The 13,086-nt window shown below is 51.4% G+C and overlaps 1 protein-coding gene across 1 annotated transcript in view; it reads right to left on the minus strand.

Moving 5' to 3' along the window:
• Positions 1 to 11,936, minus strand: part of PRICKLE2 (prickle planar cell polarity protein 2) — a 105,041-nt gene extending 93,105 nt beyond the window's left edge. Inside the window, exons 1-2 of the mRNA XM_086755504.1 lie at positions 11,849 to 11,936; positions 11,449 to 11,534 (exon numbers count right to left, since the gene is read on the minus strand). Coding sequence (XP_086611630.1) covers positions 11,449 to 11,534; positions 11,849 to 11,890 — 128 coding nt within the window. The 5' untranslated portion in view covers positions 11,891 to 11,936. The remainder of the gene's footprint in view (positions 1 to 11,448; positions 11,535 to 11,848) is intronic.
• Positions 11,937 to 13,086: the final 1,150 nt, after the last annotated feature.

Here is a 13,086-nt window from a genome sequence, read left to right on the forward strand (position 1 = left end):
TGCTCCATCCACCAAACTCAGCATTTTAAGTTTTCTTAAATGGCTGATAGCTTGCAAGGTGGGGATAAGAATAATCTCAAGGACTTTTGCAAGAGCCCTGCAACTCCACCAGCTTGGCTGGTGCTGGGAATGAGAACACAGCATTGCGAACTCCAGCACAAAAAACCTCCCAAGCACCCAGATGGGCTGCTTCTTTTCTACAAGAAAGGACACCTAATTCCACACACCCTTTCAAGACCTCTCCTTGAACAGGGGCGTTCCCAACATCATATCTCCAGACTCTGGGTCATTGCAAGGAAGATGAAGACCGCAACCCTTCACTGACCCGGGCCTCTTCGCTTCCCCTCTCCGCAGGCTTCAGTCCCCTCCGAAGCTCAGCGTAACACCAGCCTGAGCGTTAAATCAACACAACACGCGCTTCAGCCAACTTCAGCAACCCCTACGAATATTTAAGTTTTATATTATGTGCTGGGATTATTTTTATACATATGCCACCCTGTGTCTTTTTATACGCGCACTCACACACATATATAAGCAAACGCACACACGGAATATTTAATTTCTGCAAAATATAATTTAAGCAGAGGGATTTTTTTTTTTTTTTTCCCCTACAGCAGCCTCCCCAGCGCAGCGATGCCGGGTGCCCTCTGCTGTACATGAAGACAAATGCGTCTTTGTTTAAAAAGATTTTTTTTTTTTAAATACTTATAACTTTACTTTGGACAAAATATTTATTAATATTACGTTCGATTGTTTTGAGCACCACACACAGCACCAATGCCACCAGCTCTCTCCTGTCAGATTGAAGGATTCACGTCTCCTCCAGGTTGCATCAGCAGAAGGAAAATAGTCTGGGCTGGAACCGCATGGGGTACAGCGTGAAAATGTTTTATTTATATGTTTGAAAACAGTGAAGGGAAAACAGAACCAACAATATAGATTTATTACTCAGGCGTTTATCAGATAGCCTTCACACTTCAGCAAATCGCACATCTATTATAGGTACGAGCCGAAACTGTCACACGGCAACACGAAATCATTTTTCGTTTGTCAAGCAGCATTGTTCTTGCTACTGGAAGGAAAGATAATATTAAAACATATTCAAATATATGTATTTGAAACGGCTACATCTTGTGATAAATTATGCACCCGATATTAAAAATCCAAGCTACACTGCACAAACCCGACCTAAGAATATTAACTTTTATTGTCTTCTCACGTCCCAGCTCTTTTCGAATCTGACATTTAAAGGGGCTGCATTCCCAGCACATGGCCTTTACGGCACTGAACGCGGATTTAACACGGCATGGGTGCATGCGATGAGCGTTCCCATTTGTTCGGCAGGTGAGAAGGGAAAGGGAATCAGCCTTGTCCCTGCCCCACTGCCACTTCTTCAAATGTCGCACAATTTTAAGCAAAAGCCGGACTTCTGTAGCGTTACGGGTTTTGCAAAAACAGGGATTAAGTCACCTGCAAAGAGCCGGGGTAGGTTAGGAGACGAGCAGCCCAGCAGCATCTCAGCAAAGGGGTCCACCTCCACCTAAGGCAGATGGGTCCAAGACCAACCAGGTCTCCCCCCACTCCACCACAACGAGCACCCAGCGGCTTGGGGAGGACGGAGCAGCGCTGTGCGGTACGCTAACATCAAAACCCCAGTTATTGCCATCACTACGTTTTTTTTTCCCCTCTGCTTCTCACTCCCGCAGAAGGAGACGTCTTTTTTTAACCTGTCTCTGTGCGACACTTCAGCTCCGCAAGTGGGGCCCATCTGCTCCACAAAGCTACGTGGGTACACCTCCACACCTCCCTCGGAGGTCAGAGCACCCGTGGGTGCAGTTTCCAGCCCTCCACACCAAACCCAGAGCGATGCCCAGGCCCCCGGGGAGCTCCCACGCAGCCGCCCCATCCCTGTCAGTCTTTGAGCTGGTTGTCGACCAGCGCATCCACACCGGCACAACTGGTTCCCCATCCCTTCCAGTGACTCACTGCAAAACCTCTCCTTTTCCAGCACTTGTATTCGCTTCACAGCTTGGATTTCCTGGAGGAGGCAGCACCCAGGAAAACAAGCTGCTTCTTACACCCCCCTGTAAACGCGTCCACATGAAGTCGATCAAAAATATTCCAGTTTATTTTTTTAAATGAAATCTTTTATGAGCATTTTTTCCCCCCAACAAAATGTTGGCATTTTTATAACTTTTCATCTTGCTGTTCTCAGGGATTCTTGTCCTAGATTCCCCATCTTGGTTGAAGGCCAAGCATCACTAGCTGAGCCAGAGGGAATATAAAAGCATCTTTCTAAGACGCTATAGAAAAGAAGAAGAATTGGACCCTGGGAGCCAATTCACTTTCATGCCTTGGGTATTTAAGGATCAAACACACATTTGTGAGCTGACACAAGGTAAAAAGGTGGCTTTGAGACTTTGCTGCATCTAAAGGAGCCTCTGAAAGCATCTTTTTACCAACTAGAGTGCAAGAGAAAATCAGGAGCAGCCATGCAGCCCGGAGAGTGGCTGCCAAGCCCCTGGCTACAGGCAGTGGAGGGGACAGGCGGTGGAGGGGACAGGCGGTGGAGGGGACAGGCAATGTCACTGGCCGCTCCTGGTGGCACCACAGCCACCGAGCGCTTGCCACCACTGCTCCGTTTGCAAAGCAAACAGCTGAAGGCAAGGAAACGGGAACCACCCAAGACACGCCGGGGAGGTTTCCTATGGTTACTGCTGCCATGGAAATTTTTTTTTGTTGGCTTGATCTAAATAATATCTGGCTTCTCAGTGGCAGTACGCTTCCTGTAAAGTTGGGCTGGATCCTCAGACCTGCACTCCACTACTGAGGTGCGACCCAGGAGCATCTCACACCTGAGCTGCTTGGGGCTTTCCTCCCAGCCGTCCCGGGGCCATGGCTCGGTTTCAAGGAGAAGAGGAGGAGGAAAGAAAGTAGAGGGGAGGGAAAGAAAAAAAAAAAAAAAAAAAGACATCTTTTCATAATTGCTCCCAGCTGTAGCCAAGCAGCTCCCATTTCGGCTGCCAGGAGCTGCTCCTGCTCTCCCCGACGGGCTCGGGAGCAAGAGAAACCCCTCGCAGGGAGAGGGACCATCCTCCACCCATCCACAGCTCTGTGGAGGGACTTCAATAATCATATTTATGTACTTCCCTTATCAGTGAAAGCAGCCATTACGTCTTTTATCGCTGCGGCGGCAGCGTCTGCACGAGGGCAATTGATAGGGGATGAAATATTTGCGGTGATGGTTGAGTACAAAGTGCCTCCCTCCGCGGTAAGAATAATAATTGTAATACTTAGCTCTCCAAGTGCTAAGCTCTGGCATCAGGGCCCTGCGGAGAGCAAAGAGCCGCACACAGGGGAAGAAACGGCCTCGCCAGCAGCAGAGAGGAGCACTCTCAATTTTACATATGCCTCTTGCCCCTAGCATCAGTGAACCTGAGAAAGGCTCTGGCCACCGACGCACGCCCAGAGCCTGCGAGGACACGACAGCCCACGAGAAAAAGGCTCTTGACAGCCACACTCGCGAGGCTTACCCTGAAATTAGTTCTCCTCGCATCAGACAATTCTGCTAATATTACAAATTCCTCCGACATTAGATAGTGACCGCAGAGATGCCGTGCACGCAGGGAAGAGTCCCCAGCCCGGCTTTCCTCCGCCACGGCAGGGAGATTATTCATTGGAGAAAAAAAGCAAATATCCAAATGAGCATCACGAATGGCAAAACCATCTGCCAAAGGTCTCAGCTGATGCTATCCGCGTCCTTAAGCTCGGTGATAGACTTACAAGCCAGACAATGAAAATGCAATTGATTATTTGAAGAGTGACTCACTGGTGTAATAAGGATGGATTACTGGGCGGGGGAGAAGAATGTCTTTGAAAAAAAAAAATAAAAGACTGCAGATTGACTTTTTAAAGGCAAACAGAAAGGGAACAAAACCCAAGAAAAACTCTTGAAAGCACTAACAGCCCTCTACAGCGGAGAGCAACAAAGAGGAGGGCAGCGCTGGCGGGCACCAGCCCATCCTAGCCCCTTCCAGCTGGGGATCTCACCTCCCAGCCTCTCCATCCCACTCGGCTTTCTTTCAAAATCAGTGGCCGGGAGCTCTTTCTTTCACGCTACACCACGCTCTTGACAAAGGCCTGTTGCAAACCCTCTATTAAAGGAGTAGGAGTTTTCCCTTTCCATTGAACACACGCCGCACGCCCCAGGCAGGCAATCGTAGCCGCAGGCGGCACAGCCAGGGCTCCGAGGGGTCGGTGGGATGCATCCTGCGGGAAGAGCAGACTCTGGACGCTCCTGCAGGGCAAGGCCATGGCAGGGCAGCAAAGCCCAGTAATGAGATGGAGATGCTGAAGGCAGGGATGACAGCCTGGCTTTGCATGCCATGGTACTGATGTGATCCTTCATCTCCCATCTCCTTGCTCTCACCAGCTCAGCAGAGGCTTCAACCACCAATTTAACCCACTACCCCCATCTTGGGGGGATGCATGGGAAGCTCAGGACCTCATTCACCTTGTCCCATTAAATCACGCCCTACATGGCACCCCAGTCCATAACCATAGCCTCCAACACTGACAGCTGTCTGCCTGGAGGAGATCCCCACTGCAAGTTAATCCATCCCTCTTCCGAGTTCTGCGGGTCTGCCTTGGGCAGCTCCATCCCGAAAGACTCCGGTGTCCGGCAGCACAGCCCCACGGCCGAGGCACCGGGAACGCGCTTGCCAGCCGCCGCTCTGCCTTCGGGATGGCAAACCCCACTCGCTCACCCAGGCAGATAACATTTCACTCTTTCCATACCAAGAAACAGCTGTAGTCATTTTTGCCAAAATTCAGTGCAAAAAAAAACCTCACCAACTTTTAAACAGATTTGTTTAGTCTAGGAGTAAAGTATCAGGTAAAGTTAGAATTTGGTGTTTGTCCCCTTTGCTCCCTCCATCATCGGTGTCACTCACAATCACCCCAGAAACAGAATAAACCCCTCAAAACCCACAGCAGCTTAAGAGTGGTTCTTCACTCCACTCATAAAACTAGAATTGCACACGGCTGCTTCAAACCAGACAGAAAACATACCCACGCTGCCCTTTCTCTGGGAGAAATTCTGCTTTTTTGGCTTTTGCCGGCAGCTCAGCTGCGATAGAGCGGGGCAGAGCCCGGCTGCAGAACAACTCCAGTTACACCAGCTGCAGACTAGGGCTCTGTGTTCAGCTGAAATTTAATCAAGAAGTGTCTCAAACTCCTTTGAGTTCCTGCAATACAATCCGGAGTGGCTTGTAAAGGACTTCAAACGTCCTCCCGGGGCTTGCCCAGATACAAGTACATACCTCACCTGCTCTTTTGTACATCTCATGCAAAAAAATTTAAGAATTTATTTTAGGCTTTTCGCCAGGGACAACACTGCCTCCAACACTGTAATGCTCTGTTAAAGTGGATATGGTGTCTCCCAGCCAACACAAACAGGATACCTTATCAGTCTCGGCCGGTCTAAGTGCTGTTTCAGCAGCAGGGCATGAAGATGTGGAAGGGACAGGCCAAAAAAATCGGTTGGGAGTTCCTTAAATACAACTGTGTGCTCGACATTCATGAAAAGATATATTGTCCCAGGGCAGGAGGAAGCTGATCCCTGCACTCCAGCCCACCCAAACTCCCATCCTGATGGCCTAGCTGCCCCTCGGCGCAGACATGGTGGGGATGGTGGCGGCAGCACAAGTCGTCACTGGTCACCCTGCTCTTTCCCTACTGTCACAGGGGTTGAAAACCCACTGGGTTTTTTTTTTGTTTTGGTTGTTTCTTTTTTTTTTTTTTTTTTTTTTTTTGCATCCTCTCCACCATGACAACAGCGTCCTCCGGAGCCAGGTGACTCCCGCCCACCCCTCCATGGTCCCTCAGGGACTCACCTCTGGAGCAGAGGGATGGACTGCACCAGCCAGGTTCTGCCTATTTCAGCAGGTTCCCCATTGCAAAATGAAAAATCTGCTAAAACCCACCAGGCCCAGCGCAGTTCACCACAGCAGCGATGCAAGCGTAAGCCTATTGAAGATAAGGTATTGCTATTCTCACTTCCCCAAAGCCTTTCAAATAAACATGCAAGGAAGTGTGGAATATCAGAATCCTAAAGGAGGGAGGCACAAAGCACGTTATTCATGAAAGGGAAAAACTGGGAGCGTGTGTGTGAAAGATACATAACCTACAAAAAATGCTGAAAACATATGGAAGCAATAATCTGTACTTTTTTTTTTTTTTTTTTGGAAAGTAGAAACAAATGCTTCAGGACTCTGTGTTATTAATTCACGTGCTGCATTACAAATATTATTGTTTCTGCTCACTGGATGAAGCACTGGGCACCAAATTGAAGACCCAAAGGCGCGCCGGGATGTGCACACGTGCCTGCTGGGATGTCCCTCCTGAGGGCAGGGCCAAGACCAGGCGAATGCAGATTTGAGGCTACAAACAGATGGAGAGTTTCATTGCACGAACAGTCCTGTCTGCTGCTCGCCACACACGAGCAGATAAGGTCCAGAGCACTGGGAAGTGGACAAACACACAAAGAATATAAACTATGCACTGCCGCTAGCAACTCCCTGCCGACAGTCAACACGGCAGAGACGGGAGTCGCAAAGCGTCCTATCCACCATCACCCAGCAACCTCAAACACCTCTGGGCTCCAGGTCAACCACCCCATTTAGCAGGTCACCACCTCACCACACACATCTCCCCTTTTTCCTTGCCCATGGGTTTTTCATGACCCTGTGGTCAATCACGACCCTTTGGGCCGATCCTGTATCATCCGGGATCTCCAGGTGGTCTCTCTCGAGAAGTCAAAAAGTTTGTCCCTGCAGATGCTCCCAGATCTGACGAGGCCAGATGTGATCAGACTTCTGTGGGACTGGCCACAGTAGATTATAGCGAGATGCTGAGTTACAGAAGCAAATGAATGCTCAAAACAATTGTATGGATCCAAACTTCACTTGCTAATATGGCATAATACTGAACATTAACCCAAAAGTCACATAAATAGTTTCCTTGGAAGGCAAGGGCCAGGCATTACGCGCTGTACGAACACACACTGCTGATACCAAGACCATGATGTGTGACAGGGATGCATGAAGAGAAGCAGATCTTTTCCCCACCAAAACGTGATTTTGAGGGGCAAAGATTACACAGCATATGCAAGAAAAAAAAGAAACTTCAAGAAAAGATGTAAAACAATCTCACACTGAAACGAAAAACTGAGTAAGCCAGTCTTTGTCTTTATGTCATGTTTATAACTGTTATTTAAATGCTTCTGCAGACGAGAAGAATAACTATGGCAACAAAGACTTCTCCAAAGGCTTTCAGACACTATTTTAAAAATCATCTTATCTGTCACAGCATCCGAATGCCTTCCCTCTGAAATCAGCCCCACGCCGCTGCCTCGGCAGGCTCTGCGAACCAGGTGGTGCATCCCCCTCCTCACACCAGAGCTCAGACACGGGCTCGAGGCACGGGTGCGCTGCGTCTATGGTTTTTAGCTGGTGGTTTTGGAGGAGAAGGGAACGGGCAGGTCTGTTGAATGGCAAGAGTATCGGTTTTTGCAAGGCTTTCTCAAGGAGCAAACAAACCAAGCCTCTGTGTGCTAAACACATGCCAATCTCCCAACACGAAGGATCCGCTATTTTAAACACAGTGCTAAGGCTGTAATTTTTACTTACCAGAGTAAATCCGAAAGGGTTAACAACAGCAAAAGCCACTCGCTCCCTTCCCGGGGTTGCCAACCATTTGTCACCTATAAGGTTTGCATATTCCCACTAATTGCAGCAGGAGTAGGTTATAAATTCCCTCCCTCCTCCCGGACCACCTCCCTGGAAGGCTTTTCTCCGCAGGACACTATGCAAAAGACACTGCTAATGGCTATTCATTCACCCAACTCCAGTGACAGCTTTATTTAATGCCAAAGCTTGTTAACAAGCTGAATGGCACACAGTTTAATGTAATGCAGATCTGATTAGAAAACAGCAACCAGGCTCCTACCGAGTTGGGAGATTTTTATTGAATTTGATTTCACTTTTTTTTCCCCACACAAAGCCACCTTTCAAGGAGCGACGTGTATTAACGAGGATTTGGTTATGCACACCCAATTTCCATCCTTCAGACCGTAGCCCACACAGATGAACTTTTCAGTCCTCACGTACTTTACTGACAACCTACCGAAACGACAGCGATGCGATCAGAGGAAGGAGTCATTTTGCTGTTCAAGCCATGAGAAACTGGTGCTATACTGGTTATAGTTTGATAGCTGCCTCCTCACAGACTTCGCGCCCAAGGATGAGGGAATTCAACCTTCCATCTTTTCAGACAAACCACTTACTTTCTCCTCTTTGGGGCTAAACGATTAAAAACTGAAAATTGAATTCTGTCCTACAACAAGAGGTCTGCGGCACGCAGAAGGTCCGAGAGCTTCGAGGGGCTAAGACGCGGGCAGCGGGCTCCGGCTTAACTGCGTCTATGACATGGGGCATTTTCAATTCCTTGCTTCCACCAAAATAGCATGCCACTTTTACAGGATAATTCACCCACTACCTTGAATTTGAGATTATAATTTCAGACTAAAGTTAAGAAGCTTCAAAAAACAAACTCTAAAACCAGGGCCATTTTTCGCATTACTTAGCAATCTCTTTTCATCTTCTTTTTGCACAACACCTACACCGCAGAGGCTGGTTTTATGCTGAAAAGAAAACAGTTCTGCAGAATACAATTTATTTTTGAGTGGTTTCCCTGGCCCTGGAAGGGAATGTGCTTCCAGGAATGATAAATTCAACCGACACTCAAAGGCATCGCCTCACCTGAGAAAAGTGGCTTTTAAGGAACGTACGGGCACGGAAATCTTTGGCCTCTAACAAAGCAATTTGCCTGCTTGATGGAGTAGCTGCACAGATCGCACCTAAAAGCACAGGTAACTAGAAAATGCACAGTCCTGCATAATTACGTATACGACAATGCCTGGATCAGCAATGTGCCTGCAAGCTTATAAATTCCTTTCCTTCTCCCTACAGCATATCACCAGTTCCCATCTTTGAAGTGAAAAAGTCCCATTTACATTTATCAGCAAAACTCTGCTATTAAAGGATTACAAAAAAGGCTCACAAATCTCTCGTGGTTAATCGATCTGGGTTTGTATCCTTAATCTGCAGATCTCCTTGCAAACCCTTGCCGTCTCCCAATCTCACTCTGCGCGTCCAGGTGCCGGTGAGCATCCCCAGCAACGTACAAAACTATTAATAATTCGCCTGCTCACAAGTCCCTGGCATTAACAGACCAGTGGCTAATAAAAAATGACTGTGCTTCCTCTCTGGTGTGTTCTGGCAAATAGGTTGCCTTTATTTAATTGCCTAATTACTCTCACATCAAGGCAATTAAAGGTAAATGCATGTGCAGGAGGGCTCTGGGCTTGTCCAGTCCCTGGTGTAAGGTAACTTGGTGTAAGGCGTAAGCTGCGATGCTCCTGGGGGCTGACCCCCACCCATACTCACAGGACCCCTATCCTTCTCCTGCTCCACGGGAGGCAACCTCTTCCTTCCCAAGAAAAGGCTCCTGGAACAATCCACGTGGTTTTAGCCAAAATCCTTGCCTGTGCCCAGGGTGCCTCAGGTAAGGGCAGCCAGAAGAGAGCTCCAAGTGGTCCTGGCAGGCTGGAGCCTCCTGCTCCACCTCCTCCTGCACATGGGGTTTTGCAGGATCTGGCACAAGAGGCACAGCGGGCACAATCTGAACACAGCCATGACACCACCTCTCCCTCGACGCTCCCCAGGCAGCCGGGTGCCTCTTCTGCTGGGCCATTTGGCCTTTGGGGGGATGCTATCAAAATGCACCTCATTTTTCAAAAGCCGCTGGATAGTTGCACCTTCTGACATAACAAGATACAAACCACAGCACCTCATAAGTTCTCAGAGGAGAAATAGCTTGGTTGACCAACATTTTCTTCTTATCCTCTGGTTAAGAGTTCCCCTTGACACTTTTAATCATCATGAAGTGCATCTGTGAAAATGCCTGCTGCCCTAAACTTCAGCTACAAGGAAACGTGGGACAGCTGGGGAAAGCATTTATAAGCCCTGAAAAGACAACAACTCAGGGGTGACCTTATAAATCTATAAATCTGGCAGATTCAGATTATGGGGAGGGTATCAGGAGACAACAGTTCCTGCAGCCTGGGAGAAACAGACACCTTCACCTCCTGAAGGTCTGAGGTGGGACACGATGCCACCAGCCAGGCTGAAGGACCGCGGCAAGCCCCACCTACCACTGTGCATCCCTTGGGGTAGACCTCAGCCCATGGACCCCGGAGCGAACGCCATCAGCAACCATGATTTGCAAGGCTGAAGCTGAAGACACAACTCAGTTTGAATAAATCAATCCCCCTTCTCACTCTGAACCCGTGCTTTTATCTGCTGGGATGCAGCTCCGAGAAGTGGGATGAGTGCCGAGCGTGGCAGATACTGGAGAAAAGGGTACAGTCTATAAAATAAAGTTAAAAGGTCGCCAAGGGCTCCCTGGCCTACTAAGACTGTGCACCGGCTCCCAGAGCCCACAGCCCAGATCTAATATTGCCACGTCCCAGATTGCCTGTGAGCAGGAACTCATTTCTAGACAGCACAAGGTGGGGAGGGGAGAAGGGGCTGATCCAGCCAGGGCTCGCTGTACGCACCAGCATCGTCCGTTTTGTAAAGAGACACAACGGAAATAGCCAAAAACACTTGTTCATTCTTACACACACCTCATCCATTTTAATAGCTAAATCTCTGCTTGGCGTCACCGAGAGGGGGAAAACCCCACCATTGGGTCATGGGGGGAGGCAGGAGTTTCACGCAGTGGTTTGGTGCAAACCACCCAGACCCCCTTCTGCCCCAATCCCCCCTTCCCACCCCACCCTACTTAACCCAGGCTGACCCTAACCCCAGCACGACCCAGGGCAGCAGGATGAGCCCCTGACAACGGCGAGGAGTGAGCGGATCAGCTGCAAGGTGATAATTAGCAAACCAGTTACCCCAGTCCCAGGTCTGGATCCTGCTGTACCTCGCACAGCGCCAGGTACGGGCACACCTGCTGGCTGCTTGGCAGGGCCAACAAACCCACCCGTGTCTGGAGAACCACCACGAGTGCGTAATGCTTTCAGACCAACACCAGCGGTCCCCAGAAAGCCCCATCTACACCCTGAGCAGCGCTGGGAGGGAGACACAAAACCCTGCAAAGGGAGAGCCGGAGGGAGATCCATCGGAGTCCCGCTGCCGTTGGGGGGACGGGGTGGTGGGATGAGGCAATGGGGTGGGGTGATGGGACCGGGTAGCAGGATGGGGCGACAGAATGGGGTGACGGGACTGGATGGTGGGATGAGGTGGCGGGATGGGGCGACGGCACACGCTGGTGGGACGAAGCGATGGTATGGGGTGGTGGGACAGGGGTCTCGTGGGGCCTTACCTCCACTTGTGCAGGGCGAAGCCGGGACACTGGTCCCCGCAGGTCGTGCAGGGCTGGCCCCGCTCCGGCTCCCCCGACGCCGTCAGCTGTAACAAACCGCAGGGGTCAGCCCCGGCCCCCCAGCCGCGGGACAGGGGGGTGCGGGGGGAGAGGGGGGTGCAGGGGGACAGGGGGCACCCGCACGGTTGGGAGAAAGGGCAGTGGAGGGACCACGGCGGGACTGGAGTGGGGAGAAAGGGGCGCTTGGGGGTGGCGGGGGGTACACGACACAAACACCGCACCGGGGACGCGGGCGGAGGGACGGAGCCACAGGTTGGAGCGGGGCGGGAGCCCGCACCCCGCCGGGACGGGACGGGACGGGACGGTGAAGGAAGGCCCCCTCCCCAGCCCCAGCACTCACCGACCGGCCGGAGAGCCGCTTGCGGGAGCCGCGGCCGAACATGGCAGCGCCGCGCCCCGCGGAGCCCAGCGCAGCCCAGCCCGAGTGCGCGGCGCCGGCCGGCCCAGCCCGGCCCCCCCCCGCCCCCGGTGGCCGCCCCTCCGCCGCGCCGCGCTCCCGCCCCCTCACCCCGCCCCTCGGCCCGGCAGGCACCGCCCCGGGAGGGCCCGGCTCCCCCCCAGCCCCGCCCCGCCCCGGCTCGCCCCGCTGAACCGGGGAGCCTGCTGTCATCACTCCGCTTCAGAGTTAACGACCCTCCCCGGGCCCTTCCCGGCGCTGGCTGTTGTCCCGCCGCACTCGGGAGCACGGCGCTCGGGCTAGCTCTGCTCAGCGGTGCTCGTTACGCCCCAGAGCACGGATGTTAATAAAAAACCTGAGCTCCAGGGGAGCAGGCATGGGATTGTGCTGAAGGGGAAGGCACTGAAGTCATAGCTCTGAGCACATTGCAGCCTGCACGATGCGGGGGGGGGAGGGGGGGGAGGGGTTTACCGCCATAGGCAAAGGCAGGGAGCAAACAGCCTGGGTTCCTGCTGGGCTTCTGTTCCCATCGTTGTGGAGGGCAGATTCAGTCCACAAACATGAGCAGGGTGCAGGAGAGACACAGTCATGTGAAATATATTTGCAGCCTGAGATGCCAGGCGGGGACGCAAAACACCTGTTACAGCCCCACGGCTCATGGTCCTCCCAGAGCTACCAGTGTGTGGTGGGGCTGGGAGCTGTGGGGCACCCACACATCAGCCTCCTCTTGCCATTTCCACGATGTGCTACAAAGGGATCCCCACAGCCAACAGCTGGCCCGTACCCCTGAGGGTTCGCAGTCAAACAGCACATCTGATGCAAGGCAGAGCAAAATGAAACATGGGGAGAAGGGGGAGCAGCAAACAAGCTTCGTGGAGCACAGGGGTCCTCGGCAACGCGTCCCCAGTGGGGATGGAGCAGCTTCGCCATTAGCACTTCACAGCTTCACCCCGTGGTTGCAGTTGTTCGCAAATCCTGTCATCTCCTTCCCCTCCTTCTCTGCCTCTTTGTTCCTTTGGCTTGCTGCCTCACAGCTGGTTAAAACTGTAACGCTTTGATAATTTTCTTTTTCATTTAATCAGTTCTCATTTTTATCAATTTTTCACTTGTACCTTCCTCTCTAGGAGACTGAAATGAGGCTGGGAGCTGTGGGGCTGCCTTTTGAAGAGTCTCAGGGAAAA

Source organism: Chlamydotis macqueenii, chromosome 10 (genome assembly GCF_036417535.1).
Source record: "Chlamydotis macqueenii isolate bChlMac1 chromosome 10, bChlMac1.mat, whole genome shotgun sequence".
Lineage (NCBI taxonomy): Eukaryota > Metazoa > Chordata > Aves > Otidiformes > Otididae > Chlamydotis > Chlamydotis macqueenii.